The sequence below is a fragment of the Aythya ferina genome (assembly GCF_964211825.1).
Source record: "Aythya ferina genome assembly, chromosome: 2".
Lineage (NCBI taxonomy): Eukaryota > Metazoa > Chordata > Aves > Anseriformes > Anatidae > Aythya > Aythya ferina.
The window spans coordinates 134891983-134910588 of record NC_140297.1 but is presented as its reverse complement, the minus strand read 5'-3'; the positions used below and the strand labels follow the sequence as shown (position 1 = coordinate 134910588).

At 36.9% G+C, this 18606-nt stretch overlaps 1 protein-coding gene across 1 annotated transcript; it reads right to left on the bottom strand.

Moving 5' to 3' along the window:
* Positions 1-4772: 4772 nt before the first annotated feature.
* Positions 4773-16446, bottom strand: DECR1 (2,4-dienoyl-CoA reductase 1). Its single transcript, XM_084510283.1, has 10 exons — positions 16333-16446; positions 13347-13549; positions 12395-12452; positions 12219-12305; positions 10746-10893; positions 9799-9898; positions 7713-7785; positions 5450-5596; positions 5056-5118; positions 4773-4966 (listed from the first exon to the last, which is right to left on the bottom strand). Exons 1-10 carry the CDS (start codon positions 16405-16407, stop codon positions 4907-4909), a joined length of 1014 nt encoding a protein of 337 aa, XP_084366409.1. The 5' UTR covers positions 16408-16446; the 3' UTR covers positions 4773-4906.
* Between the last annotated feature and the right edge of the window lie 2160 nt (positions 16447-18606).

The following is an 18606-nucleotide window of genomic DNA, read 5'->3' as shown; positions in this document are numbered from 1 at the left end:
TAAAAAAAAAAAAAAAAGTATGTAAAAATATGATGTAATGTGACTGTTTGTTAATATCACCACAGTGGCAGATAAAGCATTTAAAGTGTTTGGACAAGAAGTCATCACAGAAACTGGGATCTGTCTTCTGAGCATAAGCATAGTTATCTGTCAAAGACTTGTTTTGAAGTCTGAAGTCATCCTGTTCCTGCCACTCTTGGCAATCAGCTCTCTCCGTACAGCAATTCTCAGCTACCTGTAGAGGGAATGCTTCTTGCAGTTATTTCTTATATATACTTGGATCAAAAGACAGCGATTTAACAACACCATTCTAGCAAAGGTGTCTACTATAGCAGTGCAAAGCTAAACAATAGCAAATATGGTTAAGTCAAAACTTCTGTAAAAAGTCCAGGTTTTCAAATTTCTTCAGTGCTCCTGGGCAGAGATCTTAGAACTGTCAGGGTTCAGGTAGAACAAGGATTAGGAAAATAAAGGAGGCAGTGATAGGAAAGACTACAAGCTTCTTTCTTCTGACAGATATTTAGGGACAAATGAAAGGTTGAAATTAAAATATTCCATACTGTACATGTCAAGTACAGATCAGAGCACTGAGAGCCAGTAGTGCTTTATGTAAAATGAACATCTCACAAAACATGCATACATTTCTGCTAGAACACTGCTTACACTAGGATTAAGTATTTATTTCATTAGACAACATTAGAAAAAAAATTACTGATTAATTTCAATTTGGCACCTTGTGCATTCATACTCCCATCATAATCATCAGCTGCAATCACTGGTTGTTGGGGTGTACTGCAATCCACACCTACTTGCTGTGTCTACAGAGAGGCTCAGAATCCATATTTAGGAACCTAAAATATACGTGGCCTGATTTTCGTAGTGCTGAGCACCTCCAAATCCCTCTGAAATCAACTGAAGTTGTTCTGCACCAATTAAAAGCAGGCCAATGCACCAAAATCCCAAAGATCATTTTATTTTACTGTGGTTTAAATTATCACATATAGATTGATTTATTTTTTTTTTTTTATTTTTTTTTTTACCTAGTGTAAAGTGGGGTTCCAAGTTTAGTGCCTACAACACAAAGATGCGCCATGGAATTAAATAAAGTTACAAATTTCCTTGCAATTCAGCCTTTTTATGGGTTCCAGCATGTGAAAAAGAAAAAAAAAATAAATTATTGGGTATCCAGAGTTGCAAGGGACCCACATCAAGTCCTGGCTCTACACAGGACCACCCAAAAATCAGACCAAATATCTGAGAGCACTGTCTAAACGCTTCTTGTAGTCCAGCAGCCTTGGTGCCATGACCACTTCCCTGAGGAGCCTGTCCCAGTGCCAGACCACCCCCTTTGTGCAGATCCTTTCCCTAACCCCCAGCCTGACCCTCCCGTCCCAGCTCCATGCCGTTCCCTCGGGTCCTGTCGCTGTCCCCAGAGAGCAGAGCTCAGCACCTGCCCCTCCACTCCCCTCGTGAGGGAGCTGCAGGCCACCATGAGGCCTCCCCTCAGCCTGCACTGCTCGGGGCTGAGCACACCAAGGGACCTCAGCTGCTCCTCATACATCTTCCCCTCTAGACCCTTCACCATCTCTGTAGCCCTCCTTTGAACACTCTCTAACAGTTTTATATCCTTCTGATATTGTGGCACCCCAAACTGCACACAGTGCCTGAGGTCAGGCCTCACAGCTCAGAGCAGAGCAGGACAATCCCTTCCCTTGACCAGCTGGCGGTGCTGAGCCTGAGGCACCCCAGAGTACCACTGGCCCTTCTGGCTGCCAGGGCACGCTTGTAATTCAAACTTAACTCGCTGTCAAACAGAACTCCCAGATCCCTTTCCACAGGGCTGCTCCTCAGCCTCTCATCCCCCAGTCTGCACGTACAGCCATGGTTGTCCCATCCCAGATACAGAATCTGACATTAGATCTTGTTAAATTTCCCCGTGGCTGGTGATTGTCCAGTCCTCTAATTTCTCAAGATCTCTCTGAAAGGCCTCTCCACCCTCAAGGGAGTCAACAGCTCCTCCTAATCCTCCTATTATCATCTGCAAACTCACTTAGTATGCGTTTGAGTCCCGTGTCCAGATCATTTATAAAAACATTGAAGGTAACTGGACTTAAAGTAGATATAAGCAGCTCATGTGCCAATGAACTTGGAAGCCCATTTGGACACATAGGAACCCATAACTCCCTCAAATAGCATACACTTCTGCTTGTAAAGCAGATTCTCAAAGTCATAAAATAATAGAAATATTCTCAACAGTAATTGAATTATTCAAGGAGGGAATTCCAAACTAGAGATTGACAGCAGTTCTTGTATCATTACCTCGACGTAGTACAATTTATCTCTTTTCATTAGCAACCTAAAATGATTTTCGTTACTTGTTTATAAACCTCTGCTGTAACACAACACCACTTTTAGAGTACAGAATTACTGTAAGTAAATGTAACAGAGATTCCAAGTAAACCAACAACTGAAATAAAAAGTGGAATTTCAAAGTTCAATGTAGCAGTCAAGATGTACTTCTTTTGAAAACAGACGATGCAACCCCACTGACTCCTTTTGGGATCTCCAATGTACACCATCACTTTTTCTGACTATTTCACTGACCTTCTTGCACCTCCAACTTCATGAAATTATTAAGCTGCACAAAACTTTTTTTCATATCCCCTTTTACCACCTGGTTCATTGGTAGTCTGAAGTAGGGTCAGAAATGCAATACTCCCAAGGGAAATAAATCAACATAATGCAGTGTGTAGAACATGGATACCATCTCCTGCCATTTTTGCTGTTTTGAATAAACCAGCTGTGATAGCTACACTTTTTATGTCAGACAGAGAGGAATGCACAACATAAAACTGCAGAGCATGTTTATGGGTTGGACACCCCATAGGACTTACTTTCTTGATCTTTCCCCCCCATGTTTCATCCAAGACCTATGTTTTGTAAGCTAAAAGTAACATGCTAGTCTCCCTGCTTCAGATGACTGGGTCCTAAGGGAAAGCTGGAAAGGGTACCCACTGTGCTGTTCAGATACAACAGAAATAACGTAAGGTCATGCAAATGTATTGCAGTGTTGGAGACTGAACACGGTTATCTTGAATCTCACTCCAGTATTTTAACCATGTAACAGACCCTCCTATATTAAGACTTCTTCATAGCTGTGGATGCAAGAAACCAGTGGGAATTTACATTTATCAACAGCCCATCTCCAGAGGATACTCTAGTATCGTAAAGAAACACTTGATCATACCGCAGCTTACAAAGGTACCTTAGAAAGTTTCAAAAATTTTTTTCAAATTTTAAGGTGTCAAAGCCTTATACACATTGTGTCCCATATGAAGAGAAATTTTAAGCATCTGCAAGGGATGACAAGCGTGGAACAGCATATCTGTAGAACAGCATGTCATATAACTTCCCTAATTTATAAATTACTTTTAGAGGATAGACATGAATATCATGTAAGAAATTTGTCTCAGCAGTAGACCCGGCAAAACCGAAGATGCTTTGAAAACAAAACTGTATGTTTAAGATACACTTTCAAAGCTGCTATCATCAACACGTTTCTTTTTTTTTTTTTTTTTTTTTAAATTATTATCTGTGGCACAGACAATATTCAGTCCCCCACAGAACCATTGCTCAGGAGAAACCTGGTACATGGAAACTGTATTATCATTCCACCAAGCCTGCACGGTTCACCCTTTCAGTAAAACATGTTAGCTTGTTTCATCTTTGCATTAAGGCATTCAAAAGATCCCAAAGCCAGAGGCTGGCAGATTGTTAGTTAACATGGCCTAAAGTAGGGGTAGAGCAACAAACTAGCTATCAGCACTTGAAGGAAGGTGTCTTTGAGTTACTTCTATATTCCTGATTTTTAAATCACTGTATATGTTTTGTACAGCTCTGCGTCTATCTATCCTTGTGCATGTGGATGGCCTGGAAGTTAATAAATAATAATAAATTAAGCACCACTTAATTTATTTAAAGAATTCTACCAATTATTTAAAAGGGGTGAGATAGGGCATGCAGTGCTAATATCAGGCAATCCCCTAATATGGAAATATAGAAAGTGTAATGTTTTTTATAATCAACAGCTTATAACAAATTTGACCCATGTTATTTGTGATGGATGAACTGACTGGGTTCAGAAGTAATGCCATCTTACAGATTCTCCAGTACCACTCTGAATTCAAATGAAATCTAGGGACTTCCCTCATCTCACGCAAACTAAAAATCATTTGCTATTAATATTTCATTTTCAAGAACGTTTACTTTATTTGCACAGAGCTACTTAGGAAGGCATTACTACCCCTTGAATGTCATTTTTAAAGTTTGGCATAAAATAATTAACAGACCAAAAATGTCAAAAAGACCAAGATTGTTATATATTTTAAAAATATTTTTAAGTAACCATATCAGCTACATTCCATCTCAGCATATGTAGTACTTCTAATGACTTGAAGTTTTGTTATGTGCAGTTTCAGGGCTTATGAAAGAAGTGCAAGCAGTAGGACTTGATTTGTTCTTCTTCAGATTAACAATTATACTTGAGTACAATGGTTTTCAAATCCTACTGGGGCTACAATATTAAGAAATACTTCCATAGACATGAGAAACCAAAGAATCCTCAGAAATATTCTTTAAAAACGTAGATCATGGCATGGCTACGTAAGACATTAACCATAGAACAATAACATTTTAATGAACTGTTGGTTCACGACTGATAACTGATTGAAAAAAAAAAAAATCAGATGAAAAAACACTCTATATTCAAAACATGACAATTTCTAAATATTTTATTGAAATCAGCATACAAAAGATTTTTAAGGCTATTTCTCATTTGGTTATTTCTAAATATTCATGGATAAGTAGCGGTTCATTTCCAGAATTCACCACCATACAGTTAGGTATATTAAGAGCCTTTTGTTTTCCTAATCATTGCTTCCATCATATCCCACTGCTCTTTGGTAACCTAAAAGAGAAAAGAGCATTTTATTGGAATTCCATATAATTACACATCCAAGTATATGAACATAAAATAGCAGGGAAGAAATTTAGTACCTTTTTCAACTCATTGAATTCTCCTGCCATAGAAACATATTCTCCACCATCCATTCTAATAACCTAGAGTAAGCATAAACAGTATATTTAATAAGTGGTTTTCCTGTAGTATTTCCTTGTTCTGAACTGTGAAAGTCATTTTTATTGATTCAGACCGAAAACTAAAATCCATACTCAAAATAATGTAATTCAATATTTTTTTTTAAATGTTCTTCTTTAAAGGTAGTAACCATCATACAATACAATTAAAAGGTTAATAATGATTGTAGAGTTTCAAAGTAATAGCTTCATTTAATTTCTGAAATACTATACTGTAACCAACATTTTAAAAACCATCAGCAGAACTCAGACCATCAGCATGTTGATTTTATGAACAAGATCGACTGTAACTTACTGCTCCATTAACCCAGCTTGCATAGTCACTGCAGAAATAGGCAGCAAGATTTGCTATTTCTTCTACAGTTCCCAGACGGCCACAGGGAATCCTCTCAATCATTTTCTTCTCAAATGCACCTGTTGGGTCAAGGCGGCTAAAAGCACCCTGAGATTTAAGAGAAACATATGAAAAGAAATGTTTTAACTACATGAGAAATTAAAACTAGACAGAAATCTGACTCCATGGAAAATTTAATAAGGAACTTAACAATTGTGAGCAAAACGTCTACAAATCAAAAAAAAAGAATATAGGAAAACATAATTTATCACTGTTTTACTAATATGCATCTACTGAGGGTGGTAAGCTGGAATTAAACATTCGTTTGGTATGGTCACCCACCATCTATCCACAAAAAAAGGGGGGGGTTGTTTTCACAAACACCCTTGATATAGACTTGAGGAAATGAACAAGACTCAAAATTGCTGCATAGACACGGGAGAGGAAGGAGGGGAAATGAGCAGCAGCAAAAGCAACAGAAATAAATTTTACATGGCACAGAGCATGAAAAAAAGGTTCAGTCAAATTGTTTCAATGACTAGAACTAAACTAATTCACTCTAAGTTTTAATATTTGAATAGCTTAGAATTCAATAGGAAATAGAGTTTTTTGTTCTTCCTGGCTCCTCCAAAAGGAAACAAATTCCTCAGGCAAAAGTCAGAAACGCATTAGTAACATTTATCTTAAGTTACTGAAGTTATGAGAGTTAAAGCACACTGTAATTTCTGTAATCATGGCTCTACTCATGCCATTTACATTTTCTATAGGCATGTTTTTAAATGCCAGTTTATAAGCTTAACAGCATTCCACTTGTACGCTTCTTCCTTTTCCTACATTGACGTCCAGAAGCGTTTTCTGAAGACACAGGTGTAGCCCTTAAGGGGGAAAGCTTTGATTTTGCAATATGCTGGTTTAAGTAATAGAAATCTGCGGTTTTGTTTTCAGAGATTTGAAGTTGGACAAACGTAATACTTTACTAAGAAAAAACAGTATCTCAAGTGGGAGATATGCTATTAAATTAAAAATAAAAAAAAAAAAAAAAAACAGGAAGTAGCATACTGACGTATAAAGTATTTATCTTGCCAAAAATTTTGAAATCTAAAAATTAAAGTGATCTTGCCACATGATATAGCATATGCTAATAGTTTATATAGATTCAAAAGGGAAAACGACAAACTAATGAAAGGAAAAAATCCATCAAGATGCCTACAATCTGAAAAGATACTAGCTGTATCAAACTCTCTGGGCCATAGACTACCAAAGGCTGGAAACAAATAATAAGTATCATCACATGGTGGTTTGTTTAATACTCTTGACTAAAAATCCACTTGGTACAAAACCAGGAGAGTTTTTTGAGCTGTCATGTTGTTTTAACATACTTACAACTCTGCTGATACTGTTACTTATTTAACTTTACAGTCAAAAGGGTAAAACTAAGTTGTACAGTGTAGCATCTAAGACTGGCAAAACAAAAAAGAAAGAAAATAAACTTTCTGCCCCGCCCCCCAAAACAACAGCAAAACCAATTGTGGAACATTTTATATATAGCCATAATACCATTATTAGCTGTTAGAACTCATAACTGTAATATTTGGACTCTATGTGAAAGGGATTCTTCTCTCTTCTCTTGCAGCACTGCTTCCTTTTTTCTTCCTGTTCCAGCTGGTCTGGATTACTTCCTTCAAACCCTTCAATCCTCCTTTTCACTCTTACCAAAGCTTCACATTTTCTTGCTGACTTATTTTTCTCTTTCTAGTTTTGTGCTTTTCAACAAAACTAGTGAGATTCTGTTCTCATACACCTAAAAGAGACTCTGAAATTTCAGAATTGAGATACTTTATGTAAGAATTAGGAGTTCAGACAGCAAAAGACAGTTGTACTCTGCCAAGAACTCACTTCACTTGACAAATTATGCATGTACATTCTTCAAATCCTATCTAAAAAAGAACATTACAATATGTTGGTATGTCCCTCCTTCAAAACACTAAGAAAAGTTATTTTATATTAGCATAGTGGAAGGGGCAAGAGCAAGTTTCTTAAGTTCAAGAAATTCTACGTTACAAATGTATTATTAATAAGTAATGTGTTCAATATTCCAGCAGTCTTGGGACTTCCAAGGAAATTATACCCTAACTTAACATTTATAGAAGGGGTTAGACTATCTTAAAGGTAAGTCTCTACTGCAAAGCACATTCAAGGCTGTGTTTCACTTCATGCTATGTACCTTTGTTTTTATTGGACCTGGTTGAATCACATTGAATCTCATGCCATATTTACCCCACTCGGCCGCAAGAGACCTAAAAATTCATTAACAAAATGCATCAACATTTTAAACATTACTTTAATAATGCTACTCAGTGCATATATTTGTGCGTGTATATATATACACACACACATATAAATATATATATATTTTATATATATATATATATATAAAATATAATATATATATTCAGAACTGAATCAAATGTGTAAATACTAAAATTTGAGTCCTGAAACAGGTATTTCCACTTAAGGATTTTTCCTGCTTTTGTTGTTCTTAACAAAATTATTTATAATTTAAAAAAAATAAATAAATCACATTCACAAACAGAGGAATACTGATTTAACATATGCATCATAGATAAAATAACAGTAAGGAGGGATTCTCTCTCTCCCTCCAAGTACAGGTGATTTTGGCACCTCAATTCCTTGACAAACAGCTGTTAGACTGTCTTTCTCTGGTAGTTATGACCATTCAGTAAATATAAATATCTCCAGCATTTTCAATGTATCTCTCACATGTTTTGGAATACCATGAAACAGACCTTAAATTTTAAAATGGGACCAGTAATATGTAGAGACAATGCATAAAACAAATAAGTAGTACTTCAGATAGTTCATCTTCTGAATGAAGAATCTGTGTCATAACATCTTGGAAAAATATATGTTTAAATTCCGTTTGGCTCTACAGAACAGAAATTAAAACTATCACTTATGTCTTCATAAGTTTCTTGATATGGAATTCCACTTACTAAACAGCTGCCAAACTATTATATTCCTTCTGCTGAAATGCAGAGGAGGAAGTATTTTCTACCAAGGACTGTCACATAGCTAACAATGACAGAATTATTTTTGTTTGCCAATTAACTTGGGTACAACACATTGCTCTGAATTTTAATTGCAGACCTTGATTTAAGATGGTGTTAGGAAAAAAAAAATATTTATGAAACTAGCAAAAGTAGACTCCACCCAAACAAAGGGCAAAGGAAAGGTGAAGGTACTACAGACCTTGAACTTTTCCTCAGACAACTGGTTTTAAGTGATGGTTTGCCTATGAGAGCCAGCAGAAAAAAAAAAAAAATGCAAAAGAATCTCATTATTGAAACTCTGGATTTGAAATTTTAGAATTTGTTGTCGCCAAAAGATGTAGCTCCACTTCCCCATAACAACTCTGCAGTCAATGCAAGAAAGTTAAAATGCAACACTCTTCTGGTTCTCTGAGATGTTTATTCAGCTCAAAAACCCACAGGAAAAAAAAAGTCACCCTTTTTATAGTTTTGCTTTCCAGTGAAGTAGCAAACTTAATGTTCTGGTTAATGTTCTAGTTAAGTGCCACAGCAATGCAAGGCGGAGAGCAAAAGTATGCAGCTGGGAACACCTTTCCCAATGCACCAAAAGCAAGTCTATGTAATAACCAACTAACCCAAGAAAGAAAAAACTGAACAGCTAGTGGAGAGTGGCTAAAGGGGATGGAAGAGGAAACATGCCAAGAAAAACACGCACCCCAGTGTGAATGCCAATCATACAGCAGCAAGTGACTTATGACTTTTTAAAAGCATTATTTATCTTCCAGCATCTGATGCACTTGGAAATCCAGTCTGTTCCACAGTCTTTGTAAATAAAAATACTTCATCCAAAGAAATGCTGACTCCGTTGTTATTCTCCCCCTTCTAACCACAGCAAGCGGGTTTTGGCTGATTTTATTCCACTCCAAAGGAATAAAAACTTTTAAAGTTTACTGAAGAGAGCACAGATGAAAGCAGGGAAATCCCTGATAAAATACATTTGTTTCTACACATGCGTGCTCTCAGCTTTCACTTTTTTGCCCTGATAAAAATTATCACAGTAACAAGCAGTTAACATTTTTTTCTGTAAGAAACCGTCAGCGCGCTATTTCTTGCTAGGATACTGGAGGCTGGAAGGTTCTCTGATCATATAATGGCATGGGAGGACTATATTAACTATATCAACTAGCTTAGCTCAGTCTTTATATTTATCCTATTGCGAAGAAATGAAAAGCAGAACAAACATTTTGCTCTATTACTCACTTGCTCATTGCTTCTACACCGGCTTTGGCAGAGGCACTCGGTAACACGAATCCTGAACCACTCTCTGCATAAATTGTTGTAATAGCCAGGAATGCTGCTCCTAGAAGTTGCAAAAACATTAAAAAAAAACAATACACACAAAGATCAAATGCTGAACGTAAGGTAAAAAGCACCCTCGGCAGCACAGAAGTTTGTAGCTCAAATGTCAGGGAACTATATGGCTCTGGGCTGTAAGAAGATTTTAAGAAGATACAATCTTGGAAGTCCTTTTTATTTTAGTTTCCCCTTTTCCATGAATGTTAGAGTTCTTTCACATAAGTAGAAATGGGTGTTGATTAGGCCCTAAAGCTTAATCTAAACCTTCAGGCGTCCACTGATTATCAACATATATACATGAAATCACTGACTAGAGTGAAGGCCCAAGCTCTTACAGTGCCTTTTTAGAAGCTGCCCTAGCCTAGTAGTTACTAATGGGTATTTTGTTCTAATTTCATCAATATAGATAGAGCTATTAGTCAAATCCTACACCTGTGAATTTTAATTATTTATATATTAACAAGTCAAGAAGGAAAACATGAAGTGTTACTCTGACTTAACGTTCATTTAAATAAGCATCACATATTCAGTTGTTTAATGAAACCAAGATATATATATAGACCCAATAGAAAGAAGTAACATGCTTTAAACAAAGCCTTATTTTTTTTCCATTTTTACAAGTGTTTTACAATTAGTACAAACTCTGCAATCTACAATAAAATAATTTCTAACCAGTCCTACTCCATGATTTTAAAGTACAGCTTTAATCAATAAGAACTTTCTAGAAAAGACATAGTGTTAAAATTGTGGCTATGATACATAAGCATATGTAGCCTTACATTGTAACACAAGGAAAGCAAGTAACATTATGTTACAAGGCTTATTTATCATTTATCTTAAATTTAAGGTACCTTTTTGGGCTTTTATGAGCTCCTTTCCAATTTCCAGAGTTACAAAAGCAGTACCATTAAGCACGATATCAGTTATAGTTTTCCATGCATTAGCAGAGAGTCGTTCAGAAGGGGAAATAAAGTTTCCTGCTGCATTGTTTATCACAACCTGAAACAGAAAGAAAAAGAATTTACTAAAAAATAGCTGTGTATCCAAACTGCTCTATATTACTAGTCCAGTAGTGAAGAGCTGAAAACGTAGTGGATGTACCTTCTCTACTGTCTCCACTGTGTCCTAACAGAAACGTTTGTCCCAGATACCCATGCTCCCAGTATTCATAGACATACCTGTCCTGTCACTAAAGAGAAGAAAACTAAAGAACTAGACATTCAATTCAGTATGGAATCTCTCTTAAAACCAAAAAAGTGAAATAGGAATGTTTGGACAGGAAATGCTTGGAAAAAAAACAACATGGGCGATATTTATTCATAAAATTATTCATATAATAAAAATGTAAAGAAGAGCAAGAAGTCTCCTCCCTCTGTACACACACTTAAAACCTAGAGATAATAATATTGTTTGGCCAGAAACTGCAGTAACTAGCAGTCAAAACTACATCCAGAACAATATGTCTACATATCAGGACAGTGAGCTGATTTATATCACTGATATAGCATACAGCAAGGAGAAATACTTTCTCCACTTCTTATTCACACATTTTAAATTCATCAGGTTCTCCTTCATTTTTACATGAAGCTATTGCTGAAAGCAAAATGTCTATAGTAAACAGATGACAATTTTAAATCTACAGAAAACCATTTTAAATCTCACTGAATATCCTTTATGTTGATGTTAACATCCTCGTCACACTTTCTAAACAGCTAGCACAATCTGACTTGGTCCGACCACAACCAAATCAGGATTTATGACCTAGCATTGCTTAGATTCCAGTAGACAACAACCCTTCTCAGAGCAATGGGCTAACATTAATGCTCTGTGTTTTGTATCAACTATTAAAAGATGTTTACCTTGACTGAAGATTTTTTCTTCATTTCAGCAGCAGGTAACTTTCAAGTTAGAACCTTCTTTGCGTATTTTAATAAGTCAAGCAAGGACTTGTTTAGGACTATTTCTGCTTTTAATTTGTGAGACACTGTTAATAACCAACAGGTGTTACTAGATACCCGTACAGGTAAATCATCTTTTCAGGAGGATTTATGAGCAGCATTCTGTTCACTTAATTAAAACAATCCTATTGAAACTATTCCACTGCTTACAAGTAAACTGTTAGTCCTTAAACCAAGTACAACTAGAGTATTTTAACAACTATGCGAAGGTATAGCCAGTTTAACTGTCAATGTTAGCTTTATCTTGAAGTTCTGCCACTTCTTGTCTAGTCTCTTTAGATTCCATTAACTTCTTATCACATTAAAATCCTTCACACATTTTCAATAATGAAGACTGCAGATCTTTCCTTTCACTAAAATACTTACATCAGGATGACCTGCCACTTGAATTAGTTCAGCAACAGCATTTTTAACAGAAACTGGATCTCTCACATCACACTGGATAGCATAGACCTGCATAATAATGGAAAAAAAAGCATATAAATGCATAAAATCCCTACAACCCATTTAACGTATAACATTCACTATTCTGTAAAATTTACCTTATTCCCTGTTTTAGAAGAAATTTCCTCTGCTGTTCCTTTCAAAACATCAAGCTTCCTAAAATAAGTAATGACATTGAATTTCAATTAAATGCAATTACAGTTCAGATTATTAAATAAAAATATCATTAAATAATATTTTAAATTTTAGCTTGTATTTGCTCTGAAAAGATTAATGCATGCACACACGTATTGATTTTCATGAAAATAACTCCAAAATAAAAATTATATTCAGTTACTAACTTTCTGAAAGCTAAATCTAAGTAATTTCTGGTTATTACTATTTAAAGTAACTCAGAAGTGTCTAAAGTAGGAGACTAACATTAAACTAATCAAGTGTAGTAAACTAGCAAAATGCTTCTATTCTGAGTACTCAATCATAATAAACTTAGCTTTAGCTATTACTCTATTAGTATTTTAGAAGGTACTTATGCATTCAGATTTAAAACTAATATCTGAATCACTACTTAGAAGAATGTCACACTTATTTTGATTAAAAGTGAGATTGTTTTTCTTATCCTTATTCTAATATTTAGGGAACTGTAGAAGGACTATCTTTGCTAAGAATTAAGATGAATGATTGTAATTCTTCATTGCAATCAAAATCTATCTGAAGAACACCCACAATAATACAAGATGTCCACTAATGTCATTCTATTTTGTATTCTCTTTCATGCTTTAGTGGAATTTATGTCATATTCTGGTTTATATTGCTGCCACATTTCATGCAGAATTTTTCTGAGTTTAGCTTATTTCTTTCTACTGCTGGTTATGCTGCAGCTCCAACTAAACATCAGATTTGGGGTATTTATGACATTATAATTACAAGGGTACTGAAATAAACTGGAAAAATTTATTCTGTTTACTTTATGAAGAAGAAAAGAAAACAAAACAAATCTACTCAACATTCAATACTAAATGAAAGCTCTAAAACTTGTTCATTAATATTTACCGGCTTGCTATAACACACTTGGCACCCAAACTGGACAAGGCTGTCGTCATGCCTTTGCCAATCCCAGTACCTCCACCGGTTACAAAGGCTACTTTCCCTTGAAAGGTATTCGGTGGCAACATCACTTTTTGAAGAGGTGAAAAGAATGCAGCCTGTGGTGCACTGCTGTCTTGAAGTAACACATTTGGCCCACGGCTGAAAAACTGTAAGAAAAAAAAAGAAGTTTTTTTTTTTTTTTTTCTTATTTCCATTTACAGGACTGTTACTCAAGATTAGATTTTTTTCTGACAATGAAGATAACAACCATAACTACCTTCCTATCATTACAAACTGAATGTAAGAATGATTAAATTGCATTTGCAGGGAGGTGTTTTAGTGAAATACAAATAGTAAACCAGGAAAGTATCCGAGCTATTTTTAGACATTCCATTCCAACTAAGGAACTATTGAAAAAAATATTTTAATCATGATTTTTATTATTCTGTATATTAGTTATTTTTATGACTGTCACTTTTACTAAGGTATGTGGAAATCCTTTACAAACAAATTATACATTTACAGCAGGATTTGAGGTTCAGATTCAGATATAAAATGTACTTTAAGTATTAGGAGTTTAGCCCTAATAAATGCATGTGATTTTGAAATTACTTACCTATACATTTACAGATTCAAAAGCTTCACTAGCAGTGCCATGGCTTTGATCCTTTACCACAATGAAACATTACCCTTAACTGGCTTGAATTAGGTAGAATCAAACTGCATGAGACCTGTCCCAGTAATTTCTGGAGCTGCTAAACAAACTAATGCCATCTTGCAATCTGTGAAACATTAGGTCATTTCAGCATCAGATGGAATCCAGCCCTAAAATAAATACTGAATTAAATACTTCGGCATAGCAGCATTACAGTAAAAATGCCGAATGTCCCAAATTATTTAGAATACAGAAGTTACCTCAATCTGGAGCTAGAAATATTTCTAAGAAAGACAAGACTAGACCATCTTTTGAGTGAAAAAAAAAAAAAAATAGAAGAATGCAAGACCGCAGGCTCTGTTTATTTTCACCAAATTCTAACTTATACCTAAGTCCTTGAAGTGTCTATTTCACTACAAATATATATATATATATTAAAAATACATAATTTTAGGAAAATTGCATGTTTACTTTTATATGGTGTTGTGAACAAAAGCATAAAATTGTTCAACATGTTTCCTGTTGCCACGAAGAAGAAAGTTTATTTTAAAATAGTACAAATATTACAAGTTATTGTTATAATTACTAATTCAAACTGCTAACTCTGAAAATAACTGATTTTTAGTGATATTTTTAGTGATAGTTACATAATCTGTACATGCCATAGCTAATAATATACAGGGATGCGAGTTTCACAGATCTTAAAGTTGGCCTGAGAAAGTGTGCATGCAAGTCTTTTTATGTGATAATACATTTGTGTATGAGTAACATGGGTGAAAACAGAAGAATCATGGAATATACTGCTGATTTAATGGAGCTCATGTCCCAAGCAAATGATTAAACAAAAACTACGACTGAAAAAAGAGTTGGGAGCACTCTGTAGAATAAAATCAAGAAAGTAAAGGTCAAACTAAAGCTGGATTTATCGTGAAAGTAAAGTAATGCAGCAAGTCCCACAGCACTTACATTAAATGCATATTTTAGTGATTATTTCTAGAACTTGGACTCCTCAGCTAATGTGCAATGGTTTCTCACACACACATGCAAAAATCCAGAAACTGTTCTAAGCAATACAAAGAGCTTATATAGAAAAAACAAAGGATACTGCATTTTTCTGAAATAAAGTTCTACTGATCAGATCTGCCACCGAATACCTGTAATACAGTGATTTATTTATGTTTTATTATTATCCCAATATGTTTTATAATTACCCCAACCAAAAACAGATTTGCACATTTTCACTGAATACCACAATACTCCCAAGGCTCCAGGAAAAGGGTGGGTGAGGATTCTCTCTGAGGACTTCAGAGCTCCCTGTTCAGCTCATCTCTGTTGGGATATATAGGGACAGAGGGCTCTGAAAACCTTCAGTTCATGGCAGACACCACAAACCGAGATGTCATGGGGAGGCCCCCTGCCCCCAGGATAAGATTACCCCTCCACAGGTACTACATGTTTTCCACAGCCTGCTCCTTTACTCACATCACTACAGAAACCGTGCAAGCAGCTCTCCTCCTGCTGAAGGAGGATGAGGAAGCAGGTCACAGTATGGGTTTTAAGACCAAGATTAATAAATTAACAGCATCAACTAGCCGGGGAGGTTGGTATGATTCAGCAGTCTCCTCAGGAGCAGTTTCACAAGGGGCTTCCTTGGCAGGAGTCATTCAATATAATCTTGCCAGCATTTAAGGTCTAGGTGTTAAATTAAATCTCGGGTGTAAAGAGAAGCATAAATACGCCATGAAAGAGGGTAAAAACAAAGACGTGAAGAGGAGAACAAACAAACAAATCCCCTCACCCGGGGGTTGGAAGTAAGTCATGAAACTACTACAGAAGGTCCTCCCGGAGGCAGTCAGTGGTAGGAAGCGCTCTGCCTGGGCACAGCTCGCCGGAAAAGGTCCTCAGCAAACCTTAACAACACCCACACAGAAGCAGCCGCCTCGCTACTTGGACAGCAACATCCACACTTCAGACAAATTACATGCTGCAACTCTGCCAACGGGACCAAAGGGCGCTACCGACACTTCCAGCCCCTGCCGTCCCGCCTGAAGGAAAATGGGGCACAAAGGAGCTCCGCGGGGCACTGAGGAGAAACGGGGGCGTCCCGACCCTTTGGGGTCTTCCCCCAGCCACCATCAGCCCCTCGACACCGCTCCGGCACTGCAAGACGGCTCCCCACGGCTGCGGGTGGCTCTGACACCGCAAGAGGAGCCCTGGCAGAGCGGGTGAGAGGGCTGGCGGAGCACCCCTATGGGCCTGCCCGCACCGGGCTCCCCGGGATGGGGAGCGCCTTACCCGCCTGCCGCCGGACAAGGAGACCGAGGTGCCGCCGCGGGCACCGCTCCGCCACAGCAGCGCCGCTACCGCCATTTTGTCGAGCCTCGGGGGCGGGCGCTGGGCGGTGCGCCTGCTCCGCGGCCCCAGGCGGGGCGGCCTCACCGAGGCTCCCGGGCAGGGCTCTGCGGGGATGGTGCTGCTCCTGTCGGGGCCGGTGGTGTCGGGGAAGAGGCGAGGCTGTAGCTGGGAAGCAAAATCGGAGCCCCAGCAGCCTCAGGTGGTCGACCCCACTGGGCGCCGGCTCCTTGCTTGGCTGCTGCCTTCGCCTCAGGAGCCCGAGCTGCAGCGGCGCTTTTCAGTCTCTGTGTTTCACTGGGTTTTGTTTCTCAAATAATTACTCAGTGCACGCTTAAGGACACTAAAATAATAAAAAGTTTTATTTTAAGTCAAGAAAGACTGTCTCATGGGCTCCACTGAAAGAAGTCTATGTGCCCTCTACCATCAGCACAGCTCCTCTCAGGCACTCTTGCCAGTTCTTGCCAGGTGCTTTTGGGGAACAGGCATTCTTTACTTAAGAAACATCAAAAGAGCTGTGGGGAAACAGTCTGCTAGTTGGGATTCTCAAATGGGGCTGATACCACACAGTTTGTTTTGGGGTGGGATCGGGATAAGCACATTCACAACAAAGCCCTCCCTGACACAACAGTAGCAGCACTGATGCTCCATCCATCCCACACAAGACCTGAAACAAGGTGTAAGGGGATGATTGAAATCCCTCTCCTTCTCATTTCAAATTCACCACTGACAATGGAATCCAGAAAAGGCCTGAGCAGTTTATGAACATTAAACCCAGATAATCTACACGGGATTATTCTGAGATAACATTTGATTTATTTGTGTAGAGCACATAGACTGGCCAATTGGAAAGGTGATGAGTGACTGATACCAACCCTTTTGTACAGCTTGAGTAAAACAGAAAGCAGGCATTTAAAAAAAAAAAAAAAAAAAAAAAAAAAAAAACATTAGCACCTGCATAACTCATGATCTAAAATCTAAGTGAATTTTATGAGAAAGTTAAATTGGTCTAATAAGTTATTATTCCATTTTATAACTCTTACTTTGGTTTGGGAGATACGTCTTTATAAGCTTAGGAAGAGTTTAAGAATAGATTATCTGAAATATTCAAGCATCCAGTCTCTGGTTTAAAGCAAATCAGGAGGACTACAAGGCCAAAATATCTGATTTTTTTATTTTTTTAATCTTGTGAAGTAACCTGAAAAATTCTGAGACTGTAAACCTAGACACATGTAAAGTATATTAATCTGTGAGAAGAAAAAAAATCATTAAAATCAGTAATACCTAGAAAAGTATGATCTGAAAGTGTCTAACTAGCACTAGCTCTATGCAAAGATAACTGTCTCAGTAATATTTTATCTAAATGTCTAAGAGGTAATGGATAGATGTATAGCAACCATAATTTAGGCTTTCAAGGTTTTGGCCAACTGTGAGAATGTAGTCCTCAGCAGAAACTTGAGTCCTCATTGTAAACTTGCATGCTTATGCTCTTTCTGCCACTCCAACTACCTTAAATACATACTTAGCACCTCAAGATAAAGTTTAAAAATACTGTAAGAAACTTTTGAAACCAAAAGCTATTAAGAAAAAGTCATAAGCCAGAGATAACTATCATCATGGAGAAAATTGGCATGCCCAGACATGGGCATGGTTCAGATCTACATTTCTGTAAAGGGTAAATAATTAGTGGTAGATCACCTCAATATTTTATTTAGATACTGTTTCGCATGGCTTGGTAAACTATAGCACTATTTTATGAATTATATTTGATTAAGCCTGTAGCCTATATAGTATCTGAAATGCCTCTTTCTGCACTTATAGTTACTGAGGAAACTAAGTTTGGAACCCTGATGAATCATTTATTTATGATCTGAAAAAAAGGAACAAGTAGAGAAACAAAAAATATTAGAGGTTACTTAGATCAATCATGATCAGAGAGACAGCAAGGAACTCAAGAAATCTAGAAGGTAAATATGAATAAATAGGAAGACACAATAGCAGAAAATAAAATGAAATTGGATAAAAGCAGGGAAATGGAAAGTATAAACATTATAATATGGTTTACAGGATTCATTCAGTTTCTTATGATGACAATTTGTCACATATGATTGTGATCACAGAAGTCAAGCCAATAGGATAAATAAGACACAGAATAATGATAATGAACTATACAGAGAACATTTAAGTAGTTATATAGAGCTGAGATATAGTACTATT

Excerpts from the sequence above, each read along its gene's own strand:
- DECR1 (XM_084510283.1), bottom strand. The coding sequence starts at position 16,407 with ATGGCGGTAGCGGCGCTGCTGTGGCGGAGCGGTGCCCGCGGCGGCACC. Across the intron at positions 12,306-12,394 it reads CTTCTAAAACAGGGAATAAG|GTCTATGCTATCCAGTGTGA; the intron begins GTAAATTTTACA and ends ATTATTATGCAG. Across the intron at positions 9,899-10,745 it reads GCTCATAAAAGCCCAAAAAG|GAGCAGCATTCCTGGCTATT; the intron begins GTACCTTAAATT and ends TGCAACTTCTAG.